This window comes from Solanum verrucosum, unplaced genomic scaffold (genome assembly GCF_900185275.1).
Source record: "Solanum verrucosum unplaced genomic scaffold, falcon-dt-bn FXZP01000235.1, whole genome shotgun sequence".
Taxonomy (NCBI): Eukaryota; Viridiplantae; Streptophyta; class Magnoliopsida; order Solanales; family Solanaceae; genus Solanum; species Solanum verrucosum.
This window is the reverse complement of record NW_026019948.1, coordinates 675939-694477: the sequence shown is the minus strand read 5'-3', so window position 1 is coordinate 694477 and position 18539 is coordinate 675939. Positions and strand designations below refer to the sequence as shown.

Genomic DNA, 18539 nt, shown 5'->3' with positions numbered 1-18539 from the left:
AACTAAGATTTTTTTTAGACCAAATTAAAGCATCTTTTATTATCTAACTTAATTAGGTCATGACTTTATGGATCTATAGTGTTATTTATTTCAATTTTGCAGAGAAAAGGATTTATCAGAGGCAAACAAATTTCTAACATGCGACTTCAAAATTTAATGTTGATCGATTAATTTTCTATGAATTTTGCTATTGAACCGATTGCACATTGACGAGAGGGAGTTACTCGGATGGTAAGCACCCCTCACTTCCAACCCGAAGGTTGCGAGGTATAAAAAAAAACTGATTGCACATTTATAATTACAAGTTTAAAATTTTAAAATTTTACACACATATATATATATAGTTTGTATTTAAAAAAAAAGAAAAATATTCAAATTAAATTTGTTCACGTACTATGTGAAAAGATCTAGGTTTTCGCTTCTTTAGAAATATAACTCAATTTGGTGATCGTTATTAAACTTTTGGGCAAAATATGCTCTTATGCGCTAACACTCCAACAATTGGTATTAATTAGATTTTATAATGGAAAATATTCAGCTTTGTTCATATATATATTTTGCGAAAAGATCTAAATTTATTCTCCATTAGAAGTTTCACTCAATTGGTCTTCGACAATTTCTTTTGGGCTAAATAAGCTTTTATTCAATAATGATCTAATGTTGGTATTAGACTATTTGATAGACTTTATATAGGGAAAACGTTCAAACTTATCCTTTCATTAAGAAGTTTGGCTGAATTGTGTCCTTTGACACCTTCTCGTTAATTAATCTACTCTTTTCTCTTCTAAACTATACCAATTTTTTGGAACGTTAACAATCAAGGATATTTTCAATCCAATCCGCATGAATCAATAGAAAAGGCAAATTCCTTATGATACACCTGATCCGGCACAATTATTTAGAAGTTTAATTGAGACAACTTTTAACGTAGAATAAATCTAAATATTTTTATGAAAGTATAAGATCATAAATTCGAATCTTTTACCTTCTTATTTAATTCAGTCGAACTTATTATAACACACTTCGCCTCGACTCCCCCCAACTACCAATGTTGAGGAGGGGGCCGGGTATGAATGGATGACAGACCAAAAACAATTAGTTGAATTGATGGCACATAAAGCTCCCTCTCCCAATACAAAAATTAAACACAACTTTCCCTTTCATTTTATTCTTCTACTTTTTAAGCTTTTGTTGTTTTCGTGCCCAATCCCTTTTTCTATATGCTTCCAATTTCTTATCTTTGCAAAGTTAAAAAATTAAATCCCTTTCCCTTTTATGGTGGTGTTTTGCACAAACTCAAAAGAGTTTAAAAAATAATAATCTTGACTCTCATCAAAGTCCAAATGTCTTTTTCTTTCCCCACTAACAATTGTAGGAAAATGCAATTTCCCAAATCCTTTTTTTAATGACTTTTTTTTTTCAAAAAAATCACAAAAAGAGTGATGCAAATATATGTTTCTTTAATTATATATAATCATTTACATTTTCCCGCCAAACATATCTAAATTTGGTGAATAAATACTATCTTTTTATTTTACTACTTAAAGGCTAAAAGCTTACTAAAAGGCTAAAGGCACCCCTACTACAAAAAGCTCATGCATCCAAATGGGAAACAGCACTAGCTTGTTATCATAATTCTTCACTCTTTTTTAACCACTTGGTAATATTGATTTCTTTTTTTTTTTCCTTCTTTTGTCTGATATCTATAAGATAATAATAATAATAGTAGTACTATTAATTACAATTACGTAAAAGCAAATCTTTCAGATTATATTAAGTAAAAATTAGGCAAATGACATAGTATAAGAAAGAAATTACTTTCTTTCCCTACTCTTTCATTAATTACCAAAAATCCCTTTTTTTAGTATTTTCGGATACATAATATAGCAGTGTGGATACTTAATATAGCAGCGCAGATACTTTAATTAATAATGGGCAGATACTTAAATTATTAAGTTGTAGCAGCGCAGATACTTTAATTAATAATGGGCAGATACTTAAATTATTAAGTTGTAGCAGCACGGATACTTAATTAACGGGTGGATGCATAATATAGCAGCACGGATACTTTAATTAATAACGGGCGGATACTTAAACTAATAAAGTATCCGGTTAAGTTGAATTGGGGGAAAATAAGGGATTTTTGTATTTTAGTAAAAGAGTAGGGAAATATTGAGAATAGATAAAGAAGTGTTGTGTATTTAAGTAATTTTTCCTTATATTAATGATAACATGTTAGTGCTTGGCAAAATTAACTAATCCCAAAAGTCAACAGATATATGAAAAGTTAATCAATATGAAAACATCAGTATAATCTCATATGTGGAGTCTTGGTAGAATCGGAGGTACATAGATTTTACTCTTACTATTAGAAATAGAAAGGTTGATTTTGATAGACGCTATACACAAAAGAAATGTTTTTGAAACATGATATATATATGACAAGTTCATAACATTCCATTTTTAAAAATTTATGACATATACTTACTTAAAAGAAATCACAGTAATTTTACGTATTTTGAAGTAAGTAAATTTTTTTCCCTATATTAAATAAAAATTAATGTTCAGTTATAGTTGCTAGTTTTTAAAGAGTTCACCAAATGTTGGGGCACCTAAATTTAAGTAAAGTGAAATGAGGTTGCCTTTACTTGGGCCTAAAGAGCCCATCAAATGTTGGTCTTGCTCAATGACCCATGACTGCTGCCTAATTGGGCTTGATATTTTGGGGGTGTTTGAATTGAATCTCCTGGGATTTGAAATTGAATCTTAGAGTCTGCTTGAATTGACTTATTTTTAAGTGTTTTTAAGTCAAAATAATTTTAAAACACTTTTAGAGTGTTTGAGTAAATTTAAAAAGTGTTTATAAGCACTTGGTTTTAAGCTAAAATGTTAAAAATAAACTTATGATTTTTGACTTATAAGTCAAAAAATAAAAATCAATCCTAATCTGCAAGAATTAAGATTGATTCGTAGCTTTCTTAGCTTATTTTATCTTATTTGAAGTTGGATGAAATTCCTAAGTCGAAAAACAATATCTAGTCTCTTTATTATGCTCAATCTCAATACTAATTGGGGCTCATTCCGGTCTCTTTATGACGCTCAATCTCAATACTAGTTGAGGCTCAAACTGCATCGACTTCGAAAGAGAAGACTTCCTAGTCTTTTTTCTTTTAGGTGCAGAATATAAGACATTTGAATAGAATCCTTGTCTTTAATTACCCATATGGGATTGTAACTATGTTGTATAAGGAAGATCCCCGAAAACATATGAATCCTCGGTTTTTTTCAATTCTCTCACTAAGGTATTTTATTCCAATAAACCTATATATACATTTTATTTGAGCCTAGCTATAAGAGAAAATGAGCTAATTCTTGACTAGGGGTGTACATGACCGGGTTGGTTCGGGTTTTTGAAATATCAAACCAAATCATTTGTGTTGACTTTTTAAGTCTATAAACCAAACCAAACCAATAAAACTCGGGTTTTTCAATCTCAAGATTTATTGGATTTTTTCGAATTTTTCGGATTTTCGGGTTTTTTTGAAGTTTTCCGGTAAAGTATTCATACAAACATATAATTTACTTGTACTTCAAATATTTTATTTAGTCCTACCAAAATACAACTATCTAAGGTGTTTCTTAACAAAATAACACAAAATATGATATGAGTAATGACACTAAAATATCCAACAAAAAAATAATAATAATGAAATCGCGTAAAACAAATATTGCAAATTAACAAGTCATAATAAAAATGATCATAATTTAAAAGTATTAAATCATGCTAAAATAAGTTTAATAAGTATTAGTTACATGACTAAATATTAAAGGAAATTAAAATTAGATTATGTATTTGAATTGCCTAAACCAATGTAAAACCAAAGAACAAATATTCAATATTATTTTTATTCTTAATGTTGAATTGATTTTCTTTTTGCATTAGTATTAATTTGATTTTGATTTAAGCTTTATTATAGTTATCAACATCTGTGGACTATGATCTTTATTGAATCATTCAGGATTCTAAGTTCAAACTTGAAATAATATATAAAAAGATAAAAACTATGAAAAAGTATAAGAAATATTTAAAAATTATATCAAAGTAAATTTTTTTATGTATAAAATAAATTTTTAAAATTATATATACAATGTCAAGTTGATTTGGTCTCGGGTTATTTTTTTTTAGTTAAAACCAACTCAACCCAAATATAGTCATTTTTTTTCAATACCAAACCAAGTCAAATCAACCACTAGTCGGGTTTTTTTATCTCGGTTTGCAGTTTGGTTCGATTTTTTATTCGATTTTGTACACCCCTACCCTTGGCATGCAAACATATCTTGTTGAGTTAGTCTTTTTCGCTAAATTGTGTATAAGGGGATCGAATCCTCTATTGTTAATGGACAGATGTATAATCAATAATGTACTACTTCGTTCCAACAACTTCTTTGGACTAGCTTTTAGCTTGATTTCCTAAACAGGTTAATCCACAATAAAAACTTGAAATACAAGGCCCATTAAGATCAAATGCCTTCTCATATTGAAGCATTCTCCAATACTTCTAATTTGAATTTCGAATTGAGAAAATTTCGACCTTCTCCCTCCAATTGTACTTTCTCTTTTCGCAAGTAACCGCCAAATTTTGTGGGTGAATCTATTTTTTTTTCTTGTTTCCTTATTCAACAATTGTATATGTAGTATGCTTGTTAGTTTTTTCATATATTTTTTAAAAACTTATTTATTACTTATCAGATTACAAGCCTTTCAAAATCAGAATGGATGAGTCCTCTCCATTTATGAGGATTACGAGAGGTATGCCATTGCATGTCAATGTTGTTGATAATCCACCTTCATTTTCAATTGGGTTAACTCAGGATTTTGGGGTCAATGTAGGTTCTATGGCAAATATAAACAAGTTCAAGTTGAACAATCTATTGAAGAATTGAGATCCAAGAGAAAACATGACCCAATTACGATTCAGAAAGTCCTCAACAACACGAAGGCTAGCGGCATTAAGATTGTTGAAGGTGGAAGTAAGAGAAAAGCCATAAACATTGATTCAGAGGAAATTGGATCTGCTTCATCAGAACTGGACAAATCTGAAGAACATCATGTAGTGGCTTAAAACACAATTTTAGACAGTATATTTTGTTACTTATGTGCAAATATGCATAAAATTTTCTGATTAAGTAATATTTGTATATAGATTTTTGTATATAGTATATTGCACTTTTAAACAATCCTGTATTAGTTATTTGTATATTTTTTTAGTTACTCCTATATAAATAAAATGGATAAAAATGTTCTTGAAGTATGTGTAAAGTTAAGGTTATGCCTAAATTATAACTGTATACTGTAATTTATATACAAATTACTAAAGTTATGTATATAGTGGGTTGTATATTAAGGTAATATATACAAGGTCTTATGAGACAGTTATTATTTGTATATTCTATTAGTTATTTACCAATTACTAAAGTTATGTATATATTGGGTTGTATATTAAGGTAACATATACAAAGTCTTATGAGACAATGGCTATTTGTATAAAAATATTTAGTATAAAAGAATGCACATAATTGAAATATTGTTTATCTTCATTTTTTTTTATAGGGAGTTAGATTTATGTGTAAATACCCACCACAAAAGTCCACCCACATGCAATGTTATACACAAATCAGGATATTACACAAGTTACAGAAGAAACTATCCCCAAATCAGTATAATCGTATATGCCTATCATCATGTTTTGCTCAGTTGACAACAATGAAACGATGTCACGTGCAAGCACAATTGTTTAGATGCTTCATGTTACGGGAGTTGGAAGGTAGTTCTACCAATGCATTCCTTATTTACGTAAATGGCACACTATACCCTATATAGTATAATCAACGTAACAATTTTTATCGTCCCATTTTCCAGAATGCATACCAAAATAGCCAAAGAAGACATTTTTTGTAGAATTTACAAACAACTTGATCATTAAGTAAATACACTATATGAACATGTCATTATATACAAACATTACAAACATATATACACAAACAGAATACAACACACTATTTTGTATATAAACAGTACACAACTATATATACAAATAGATTCCAACACCATCTTTTGTACATAAACTGTACACAGCTGTATGTATAAACAGACTACAACACACCCTTTTGTATATAAACATTACACAGTTGTATGTACAAACAGATTTCAAGCTTACCACATATACAATTGACAAATGAGTATTATGCAATCAATTTAATCATTAATTTAAAAAAATACACAAAATTACATATGCACATATAAAAATACAATACATATACAAAATTATAGTACATTATACAAATTCCTACATATATACAAAAAAATATGAACATGATAAAATATGTATATATAAACATTACACACTCACATATACAAATAAACTATACAAAAAGCGGAAAAAACAAATACAACACTCTTTTTTTTTTTTTAAACAAGCATGATTGTCATATATACAATTTTCATATTACACACAAATATGGTATAAAAAATTATATACAATTTCTCAAATATATACAAATAGTGTCATTAACGTCTAGGTGTTTCATACGATTTATCTAGTATTGTATAAACAAGGAAAAATTGAAAATTCCTTTTTTTATACAATCACAATCGACACACAAGTAGAAATTGTTTAATAATTTCAACATTTACGCTATACTAATCAATTGTGTACTATATTGCAGTTCAAAACATGAAGTTTCCTTCAATGAAACCTTACATGTCGTTGACTATACCAAAAAATTGTTCAATCTGATGATTCAGTCGTGCCCGGAAACAAGTTCGTATGGTCTTTCTGTCGCTACAGAATTCTCTTTTGGGAAAATATTTGATTTTGAACGTTTAACTTAAATCATGGGATTATGTAAATGTTTGTTACCATATTTAGCGCTAATGTTACCATTCAATGAAAAAGTAAAATATTGTATAAATTAAAAACAGAAAAAAAAATACTTTATACAAATTAAAAGCTACATAACAAACTAAGCTATACCCATAGAATATAATTATGTAAACTATAGTTATTTCATAAATTTTGTTTGCCTTATATGAGATTTTCCCTTAAAATTAAGGTTCTCAATTGTTGTCTCCACAAATGGAAATAAAAAAAAAAATATATAACAAAACATGGTCATAGATGACAGGTTATAGTATATAACATCTAAGTTTAGTGGGGAAACATAATCCAGATTCTCTCTTTTTTAATGTAAGGTTAGTGGGGAATCATGACAGACAGAGAAGTCATAATTAAAATTTATGGATTCGAAATTTTAATAGGAGTAACTTGTTGAGTTATAGACTGAATAATTTATACGTACATAATGAATTTCTTAAATTTGAATTACACTTATCGATCCCCCTAACTCTACACTGGCTCCACCCCCGATAACAATGGACAAATAACATCTAACTATAGTAAAAGATTAACCAATATGCACCTGTTCAATGTTATAACTTCTTCAAAATTATTGTTAAATTAACTTATCTAAAAAAATATTTTATTACATTTATGACGCCATTCAATCTGCTATGAAAGATTATTTGTCTTAATTTTTAGATTATTAAGAAGTTGGTGAAATCTTACACTTGTTCCGCAAGTACTTTTATTAGTATGATTTTGTGTGGAGTCAACTACCTCCAATTATCTATTACTCAAACAAAGACGCCAGAGAGGTTGAAAAACATGGGGGGATGTACCGCTATAAGTCCGTGTAATTGGTTCAATTGAATTCATAACTTTCGAGGCAAAGCATAATATATATATATACCTTCGAAGGAAATAGCTTTAGTTGTAAAAATATGGTAGATTTACCTATACAACTAGATACAATTAGAATAACAGTTCCATGTTATAGAAATCTATGAAGAATACTCAACCAGTTCAGAAGATTCTAACTAAATGAGTAAAGAAATTCAGACTGGTTTTTTGGATTAACATATATATATGCAATTTGCAAAGATTTATTGAGATTGTTATGAATAGTATATATAAACTCATAATTTAAAATATTTAATTAATTTAATATTAAGAGTTTTAAAAATTAAATCTATAAAATTTAAATCATAAATTTGCCAAGAGTAGAAGTATGGTAGTAGAACATACACAGCAACTTCTGAGGAAGTGCGACCTTTGAATTTTCTGTTGTTTGAAAGTAATTAGTCAAATATAGTGACTACAGAAAAAACGAAAGTATTCAAACCCATTGGTTCATTTATTTACTTATTTTTGCTAAAATAAAATTAGTCTGTGATTGGAAGTTGATTATCACAATCAAAGTATCTTTTCTTATTGAAGATATAATCCACATAAATGTTGGATTCCACCAACCTCTAGCTACTTAATTAATTATAGTAGGATTAATATTTTATAGAGAATAATAGAAATTAGTTAATATGATATTTCATAAGAAGTGTGAAGTTTTTTTCACCCAAAAATATTAGAAAAATCTATTTCGAATATTTAACAACTCATTGTTATATCATATTGTATAGGAATTGGGGGAGATTTGACCAAATACACCAAGAAAGTCCGATCAAATTTCAAAAACTATCAAAAGAACTTGCACCTCAAAAAATTATACAAGTCTCCAAAAATAGATCAAAAATTAACAAATATAAGTTGATGTCAAGTCTAAATTTTTTTCATTGTCCATGTGTAATTTAAGGAAACATTATAAACCTATTCAAGTACCCCATCCATTTCTTTTTATATGTCACTTTTTTTAATTTCACTTGCATTAAAAAACTAAGTAAGTTTACAATTCTAACCTTAATTCATGTTTTTTTGAAGTCAACTTTTCAATAAATGATTAATAAATTCATCTTTTATTTTTAATTTGTTTGTTGGGATTTCTTTTTTAAAATCAGATTTTATAGAGTAATGCAATTGTGAGAGTAATTCATCAATGTATGAAGTAATTACAACAAACATTAATTACTTATTAGTTTTCCTAGGTTGATCAAATATCTATTTTCAAGATTAATTAACTATCAATGTTATAATAGAAAGAATATTATAATTTATGCATTGATTTTATGAAATGATAATTATTATGAATCAACTATTTATAGTAAGTATGACATATAAAAAGGAACGAAAGGAGTACAAGATACCATTTTTTGTTTTTTTTCATCATAATATTTTATCTTAAACCATTTTATAATTACCCACAAAAACCTCTACCTAAGCCCCACTTGGACAGGTTTGGTGAGGGTGTAGGTAGAAGTTGGACTAGTCATAAATCCTCAATATAAAAACCCAATCTTCAAACTATACAATAACAAGAAGAAAAATAACAAACCAAAAACAAAAAAATGTCTTCTTCACCAACTGTTCAACACATATCAGATTGTTTCATCAAGCCACTTTACAATTCAGAAGAAGCTAAAAAACCTGTTTATCTATCATCATGGGATTTAGCCATGCTTTCTGTTCAATATATCCAAAAAGGTCTACTTTTTACTAAACCATCATCATTTCAACTTGATCCTCTATTGCAAAAGCTTAAAGAATCACTCTCAATCACCCTTGTCCATTTTTACCCATTAGCTGGTCGTTTTAAAACACTTAAACAAGAAAATCCCCCTCTTTACACTGTGTTTATCGATTGTGTTAATAGCCCTGGTGCAAGATTTATCCATGCTAATCTTGATTTAACTGTTTCTGATATACTTTCACCAAAAGATGTGCCTTTAGTTGTCCAATCGTTTTTCGATCATGATAGAGCTATTAACCATGATGGGCATGATTTATCTTTGTTAACTGTTCAATTAACAGAATTAATTGATGGGGTTTTCATTGGTTTATCAATTAACCATGTCTTAGCTGATGGTTCTTCTTTCTGGCATTTCTTTAACTCTTTCTCAGAAGTTTTCAAAGCTAATAATGGACAAAAACAGAGCATTCCCATTTCTAAATCGCCGAATTTTAACCATTGGTTCCCAGAAGGACATGGTCCAATTATTAATCTTCCTTATACTCACCATGATCAATTCATTAGTAGACACGAATCCCCAAATCTAAGAGAAAGATTCTTCCATTTCTCAGCAGAGTCTTTAAAGAAACTCAAAGCTAAAGCAAATCAAGAGTGTCATACCTCCAAGATTTCGTCTTTACAAGCTTTGTCAGCTCATATGTGGAGATGTATAACAAGGGTCCGAAAATTCCCTGCTGATCATATAACAAGTTGCAGAATGGCGATTAATAACAGAGCAAGATTGGAACCTCCATTGCCAGAAAATTATTTTGGGAATTGCATACAAACTGTTCGAGGAATTGCCTCAGCGGGAAAACTTCTTGAAAACAGCCTTGGTTGGGCAGCTTGGGAAATGCATGAAGCTGTGGTGAATCACAAGAACAAAGATATTCGCGAATGGGTTGAAAAATTGGAAAGTGGTATGATTTATCAGTTGGGATTTTTCGATCCTAGTAGCGTTATGATGGGAAGTTCTCCAAGATTTGATATGTATGGGAATGAATTTGGATTGGGAAAAGGAGTGGCACTTAGAAGTGGATATGCACACAAGTTTGATGGGAAAGTTAGTTTGTATGAAGGGATTGAAAGTGATGGTAGCATGGATTTGGAAGTGTGTCTTTTACCTGACTTCATGGCTTCTCTTGAAACTGATGAGGAGTTCATGGATAGTTTCTCAAGTTAATTTAGGTGGTGTTGTATTTGGAGAACTTGTGTTATTTCATAATTGATGTATTGTTAATGTTGGTAAGTTTGACAAGTGTTTGATTTGTTCAAGATATGAAATAAAAAGAAATTTGATTCTTCTTTCTTATTTCTCATCCGGTATCATGTACCCGTGTTTGCGTACACAAAATCTAGCTGAGAAAATAATGACTAAGCTTTCTTTTTCTTCTACTTGATTTTGATACAATTGAGTCGAGCATCATTTGAAAACAACTTAGAGATAGTGATAAGACCTGCATACACTTTATCCTTCTTAGACAACAAGTATTTACTACCACAAAGCTTGTCTATAAAAGAATCCGTATAGTCGGGTCCCTTTTTGGGCTAGGGAATCGAACTCAAGACCTTTATGATTAAGGGTGGAGAGATTTCAATCATCCACCACAATCCATTGTCGGTTTATAACTAATTTGAGTTTGAGTCTAGACGGAGAAAAACTCTATACGTCTCAATTTATATGACATAGTTTGGATTTCAAAAATCAAATATCTTTATTTTAATCCTGAATTCAGACGTGTAGTCTTAAAAGTTTTTGAAAAATTATTTATATATTTAGAAACTATGTAAAAAAATAATATTATAAGTCACAAAATTAATAATTTAAATTATTTTAAAGGCATATAAATAAATCCTGATCAAATTTGGTTATTTAACTTTCGATATTCATCTCTAATTGTGTAATTTCACAAGGTGTTTTGTTATTATTATAAAATCAAAATTTAAATTATGTCATATAAATTGAAACAGAGATTCTCCGAGGAAAGCACGTGAGATTAATAAGCTGACATTATGAAGAAACTTCATGGCCACGCTTCTTTATTTGTTGGGTCCATATAAAATCCCTTTTATATCGGAGCTCTTTGTCCCCTGCTACTTCAAAACACTCTCAGTTATAGCTTCACTCTCTCCCATTATGGGAGATACGACGCCGTTTTCGCTTCCTCCCGGTACCCGATTTTACCCTTCCGATCAACAACTAATTAGCTACTATTTATCTTCAAAGAACGGCGCCGATCACCGGAATGGCGTTGGATTTGACCTAATTCGAGAAATTGATCTCTACAATTTTGATCCGTTTAACTTGCCGGATTCCGCCTGTTTCCGGTACGGTCGTGGTGGACGGAAAAGGCACTGGTTTTGTTTTGTGGCTAGGGTTTTGAAGGGAGGGAGGAGGAGAGCTGGTGGTGGTTATTGGAAGAAGAGGGGTAGAGTTAGGGATGTGGTGGATGCGGGTGCAGGGAAAGTTGTGGTGGGTACGCGTAAAAGTTTTGATTTTTATTTGGAGGATTGTACTAAGACTGATTGGTTGATGCATGAGTACGCCTTAACTGGTCATCCTATGGTACATTCTGCTATACAATCTTTCTTGCGTACATCAATGAATATATTGAGTTTTTCTTAATTTGCAATGTTATTAGTCTTTTACTTGAATACACTGTCAAAGGCTTGCCTTTTTCTGGTGTAATTTTTGTTCAAACTAACATCGGGAAGTGGTTGGTTGTTTCCCTTCTTGGAGTGCTGTGCATGTTCGTACTTTCATTGATATGCTAGTATGTTTTGATGAAATCTAAGTACCACACTGATTATACAATGTAGATTATAGAATTAGTTTTGTATTGAGGATGTGTTTGTACTCTTTAGGTATATTGTTGCCCATTATTAGTTATGGTAAAGAGAAACTTTGTAAGGTATCCCAATTTGCCCTGCATTTCAATAGAAAACAGAGTTGGATTTAGGGCCTATGCTTTTGTTTGATTTGATTTTGATGTGATTGCTGAAACAGATCACTGAGTGTCAACAGTAAGTTAGCTTTATCTTTTGGGTTTGTGTTATTGTTCTGAAGTCTTGATGGTAATTAAGATTATCAAAGCAACACAATCTGAGTGTGACCATAATTCTGCCTTTTATGTTGGTAGACCTCCTATCTCTCTCTGCCTTTAGTCTGTGGTTGTGCTTAATGTACATATTAAGAAGTTTGACATAAATATTTCTGAAATTAGTCATAAAAAATATTATGTGGTTCTGTTTAAGGTGGCTTTGTCTTGTTGCATATCATAAATTTGCTACATGTAACATGTCTCGTTCTTCTGCTTGTGTGCAGGCATCTTTTGTTCTATGCCGAGTATTCATCAAATCTCATCATGGAAATAACTTGTCAGGTCATGTATTTAGTTCCAATGGTGAAGAAATTGTTGCGACAGTACGCCATATAGGTATTCAATTTGATGGATCAGCTGCATCGGTTACTGGCTCTAAAATGCATGATGAAAACACTATTGACCAGGAGAATGATGTCTCAAAGTTACCTAGTGGATTAGTTACCGACTTAAATGGTCAAGTTGTTGCAGAAAATGTTGCTAAGCAGGTATATCGCAAAGAAAACTTTATGTTATTACTCTTTAAAGGTGCTTAGTTAACTTTTTCTTCATTCATAATCCCAAGCTTTCATGTTGAATTGCTTCAATTGTTTGTTGTTTCCTGTTTTGCATCTTCATTGACTTATTTTTATATGCTCATCAAATGTTTGACATGCACAAGATATGCATTTATCTTTAGAATTTACCTACTCGTTTTCTTGACATCTCAATATGAGAAACCTCTTAGAGAAGTTGGGGCTGGAGTGAAATCAATGAAGGTAATTTTTTCTGCTTTCCAAAGCTGTTGTTGCTCTACAAGTGGAATCTGAGTTACTGTTTCGATTGTGCATTTAGTAATTTAGGCTTCAGAACTAAGAAGTATACCTTATGTGTGCCTGGTTTATTAGCTTATTGAAGCACTTCTCATTTATCCTTCAAACTTAATTATGTTAGTTTGTTAGAGTAGTCGTGATGTTTCCTTTTTTGTGTTGATATAAATGGGCATCATTAATATGAGTTATATTGGTTCATGCAACAGATTTGTCTTGAGAGCGACGGACCTCCAGTTCTCAATGATTTTTCTGCTCAGGAACTGATTGCCATTTTAGAAGGAGATTTTATTGAGTTGGATGACCTTCTATGCCCGCTTCCGGGCATTAACTAAAGGAAACAACAACAATCCCAAAAGTCCAACAGCAATCCCAAGCAAGTACCATCCGTAACAATCTCAAGCAAGTACCATCAATAAGAATCACAAGCAAGTACAATCAACAAGAATCTCAAGAAAGTAATAATCAATAACAATCCCAAGCAAGTTATGTTTGGAAATTAGTAGCATGAAGTTCACGCCGGATTATATCAATGAAGGCGACAAAAATGATATTCATGTCACTTTTCAGAACATTAGAAAGTTACGTCTTAAAGACGTCATAAAAAGAGTGAAGTTCTCAAATTGTGAGATCACCGCCTACATTGGCAATCATTGTTGAAAATCAGCTTAAGAGAATTAGATCAGGTGACTAATTGCTTAGATTATGCTGTTGTCTGGATGAATATCTTGACAGTTATCAAATTATAAGGTCATGTATAGTTGTATACAATGTCATGATATCTGAAAATCATCTCAAGAGAGTTGATGGGGTGAGCAATGAGGCTCACATTTTACAGTCATACAATTTGCTGTATATGAGCGAAGAGTTAAGTCACCTAATACACTGTCATGATTGATGGATATCAGTTCAATAGTATTAGACTCTGTGAATAATGCCTTGCATTATAGCTTTGCCTGGATGGTTGTCTTAACAGTTACCAAATTTCGAGGTCACTTTATACAGTTTCATGATTGTTGAAGATCAGCTCACGATATGAACATATTTTACTGTTAACATTTACCTGGATGGATAACTTGTATAGTGGCTTAAAGAGTTAAGCCACTTTATACAGTGTCATGATCCTAAAAATCAGCCAAGAGAACTAAACTGGGTGAGCACTGAGCAATGGCTAGCATTATATGGTTATGGATTGATTGCTCAACAGTAACCAAATTATGAGGTCATTTTTTACCGTGTCATGCTTGCTCAAAGTCAGCTCTGGATAATAGATCAGGTTAGTAAGGTCCATAGTTTACAGTTATACAATTACATGGATGGATATATTGTATATGGGTGAGAGTTGAATCACTTAATACAGTGTCATGATTGCTGAAATTCAGCTCAAGAGAATTAGACTGGGCAAGTCCTGGATGGATATCCTAGCAGTTATCAAGCTATGAGGTCACTTCACATACAGTTTCATGATTGCTCAAAATCAGCTCAAGGTAAAAGATCGGGTGAGTAAAGTTCGGATTACACTTATACAATTGGGTGGAGATATGGGTTGGAGTTGAACCACTTGAAGAAATGTGAAGGGTTCACACGAAACCCACAGCAGCTATAGCAATAACATTGGATATCTTATACATGGTGAAAGAGTAAACGACAAAAGCAACAACAGCTATAGCAATAACATTGGATATCTTGTACATGGTGAAAGAGTAAACGACAAAACAACAACAGCTATAGCAATAACATGGATGGATACTTTTTTTTTATAACAAAGGAAACCCGCAGCCGCCACCCTTTGGGTGCGCACAAGCTAACATGGATGGATATCTTGTATTCAATGAAAAGTTAACCGCAGCAAACAACAGCAAGAAGTATGTCATAATACCAGGCAAGTTGGATTGTGAAGAGTTGACAAGTTGCTCGAAAGACCACAGGATGTGACAATGTCAGTTATAAGGGTGACAAATATGTCAGGACACCATTGATGGTGGGATAGCAGGTGTCCGTGGAATAGTTGAGGTGTGCACACGCTATAGCATGAACGCCATCGTTGGGAAAAATGTCAGGACACCAATTCTCTTGCTTTCAAGGTACTTTTAACATAACTGTGTTTTTCTAAAAAATATTTTAATGGACCTGTCAATTTGGAAGAAAGCATTCATTCCTATTTGATTTGTGCTGCAGGCAGACAATTTTGGCTTCTTGATAGACAATAACCTTGGTGATATAGTGAAGAGTAGATGGATGGCAGCTTAGTTAACGTTATTGGTACGTTTTGGTGAACTTTGAGGTGTAAGATAAAATCTCTACATCACCTTCTTATGCTTCACAAGTCTTTCATTTCTAGCAGTTGTGCTTAGTAGTAGCTTGTGAAGAATGTAAAACTTCTAGGTCGGGTTCCAGATAAGTCTGTTTTTAGCAAATCCTAGTACAAGACAGTAGCATTATGAGAATCTGATGATTCTCTTTTACATCAAGTACTTTGGTATATGTACTATATGTTCTTTAGGGTCTTTACATATGCACTAACGGTAGTTCATGAAGCTTGAAACTGTTGTTGTACTATATTAACACTATGAATGCAGAAGAAATAGTGGTATTACTTTGGATGGTTTTTTCCTGTTCTCAATAACGTAAAATGATTGAAAGGGAAACACTCGTGAAATTCTACAGTTAAGATGCTTGGTCATACTCATCTTCGCCCTTGAGTATCCAATTTTGTTGCAACATTCAAAGATAGAGGTGGGCATCGTGAATCTTCGTTTTCTGTAAGAAGAATGTCTCCCTCAAAGCTTCAGCCAGACTTTTGGGTAGTTGGTAAGATGCTATGGTTTTTTTCCTTTGCAAAGATATGAAGAAAACGACTGTCAACGGTCTTCATCCCCTGGGGAAGCCGGACAGAAAAAGATAGAAACCTTTTCAGTAAATTGTTTATCATCATCTCTATGTTTGTCCTCAGTTATTTTATTTCAAATGGTCCTTTCATCCGCAGGAAAATTTGGTTAACAGTGTCATGTGTCCCTTATGTAACAACTTTCAAAGTAAAAAATGAACTAAAATAAGGATGCATGCTGAGATTTTACTTATCAACTATTCACAGCTTCTTCTTTTGGGGGGGAATGGAAAGGGGGAAATGGTGAAGGGGATTACAAGGTTCGCTCGAACCTCACCATCAAGATGTAAGTTCAGGTAGCCAATCAACTAGGCTGCTTTTTGAGCATCTCTTGGTTGTTTTGTTCTTCCTTAAGATGACTTTGCATTTAAGTCTTGAATTTATTGATGCATGCCTCTACTTTTCCCAGAGTATGCTTTAAGCATGCAGCCTTATATATATATATATATATATATACTCAATAATGGTGTTTTCTTAAGGAAATATGCAATTGATTGAAGTTGTTATCAATGAGGCGTCAAAGCTTTCTCTCATGTAGTATTCAAATTGCTTTCCTTTGTAGGGTTTGAATGTCTAAAGTAATTTGCTACATGGCACATTAGTCATGTTCTTTGCTGCACACTCTCCACTTTACCCTCTAATATTTTAAGACAATTAACACTAAACAAATATTGTATGTATTGATAATGCTTCGACTCAGAAAAGTACATGTGTTGGTTCAAATTTCTGATTTATCCTCCACTCACTTTTTCAAGAAAGTCCACCTCACATTTGCAGTGCACCCCCCATGCTATTAATGGAGGTACAAGTAGACAACAATTGTTGTGTTGTCCACTGTCAAAATTTTGTTATATTTATTTAGGTGTGATCAGTAATCAACATTAATGATGAGTAAATATCATATCCCTCTCACCCTCCAACCCCAGAGTAGAAGGATAACTTCCTTTCAAATTCATTCTTTACACAAGTTGTACTCTTGTGCCTTTTTCTTGCTTTTATGACTTAAAAGTAATTCTTTCATATGTAAGAGCTTGCTCTTAAATTATTATGAGTGTCTTTTGAGGGAAGAGGAAAAAGAAGGAAAGAAAATCTTGTGTAGACATTGGCTCTTGCTTACTAGAGAGATTATTAGGATCAATCAAGCATCATATTCAATCATAACTCTAACACAAGCCATCATCGGCTCGTTACCTGAAACTTGTTATAGGTAGGATGTTGGTGTTACCAACAATCACCCCTCCCAAACTTTGTCACACACAATATATTATTGAATTTGTGATATTGGTTTCTTGTAAGAATCAAATGATCACTCTCATATCATAATCTAACTAATAGTAAGAGTGCAACTTCATTTCTTAACTAAAAAGTGAAACATTCGATCGTGACTCCGATTCGATCTATTTGATCTTTACCATAGGTAGGATATTGACGTTATCTAACATAAATGACATTAATGATATAACTACATCATTAAGATTCTCACTTTTTACAAATCTCCTTAGTAAAATAGTTTAGTTAGATATAAAGAATTGAGACGTATAAGATTCATTGAATGTTCAACAACATAAAATAGTTGAATGTACATATTGCTTCTTCTTCTTTTCACCCAAAAGTTGATGTAAAAGTCATAGAAAATAGTAGTATACATTTTCACATCTCTTTTCATCCTCCTTTTATTTTTTTCCTTCTTTGTCAGTTTGTGCAATAATTCATAATGTTTGTGTAAAAATTGTTTTTTGCTAGGTGGGGGCAAGTGTAGTAATGAATTAAAGATTCTATGCTACTGAAGTTTGGTACAAAAATTACTCTTGAGGTGCTTTCTCTTTAATGTTCATAATAATAATAATTTTAATTCAAAGTGTTCAAATGGGCAATCCAGTGCATTATTGGTCCCTAGCAAATGTTTTTGTCACCCCCAATATCATTTTTCAAAATTTGTCCTTTGTGACCCACATGTTTTACATGTAATTTTAAGTAATGATGATTATCTTGTCTTTTAAAACAAATTAGAGGTTCTATAGTCTAATTAGAGGTCATCTTAATCTCATATTTTTACCTAACTGCAGGATATATTTTTAGTACAAACTGCAACATTATACTCTAATTTTTAGGGCTCTTTTGGCAATAGATTTTGGTTCTGATTCGAAATAATATTTGAAGAGTATTTCAAAATAATTGTTTGTTTAACAAATTAGCTTATTCTTTCGATCGGCCTTGAATTTGAAA

At 31.6% G+C, this 18539-nt stretch overlaps 2 protein-coding genes and 1 long non-coding RNA gene across 3 annotated transcripts; all 3 read left to right on the top strand.

The window, feature by feature from the left end:
- The first annotated feature begins 9326 nt into the window (after positions 1 to 9326).
- Positions 9327 to 10715, top strand: LOC125811819 (uncharacterized acetyltransferase At3g50280-like). The gene has a single exon (XM_049491371.1). The coding sequence runs from the start codon at positions 9356 to 9358 to the stop codon at positions 10697 to 10699; it is 1344 nt and encodes a 447-aa protein (XP_049347328.1). The 5' UTR covers positions 9327 to 9355; the 3' UTR covers positions 10700 to 10715.
- Positions 10716 to 11642: 927 nt separating this feature from the next.
- LOC125811810 (NAC domain-containing protein 19-like) lies at positions 11643 to 13949 on the top strand. Its single transcript, XM_049491361.1, has 3 exons — positions 11643 to 12082; positions 12842 to 13105; positions 13636 to 13949. Exons 1-3 carry the CDS (start codon positions 11654 to 11656, stop codon positions 13759 to 13761), a joined length of 819 nt encoding a protein of 272 aa, XP_049347318.1. The 5' UTR covers positions 11643 to 11653; the 3' UTR covers positions 13762 to 13949.
- A 1130-nt stretch (positions 13950 to 15079) lies between these two features.
- LOC125812039 (uncharacterized) lies at positions 15080 to 15996 on the top strand. Its single transcript, XR_007441965.1, has 2 exons — positions 15080 to 15510; positions 15605 to 15996. It is a non-coding gene; the product is annotated as an uncharacterized LOC125812039 (long non-coding RNA).
- The last annotated feature ends 2543 nt before the right edge of the window (positions 15997 to 18539 follow it).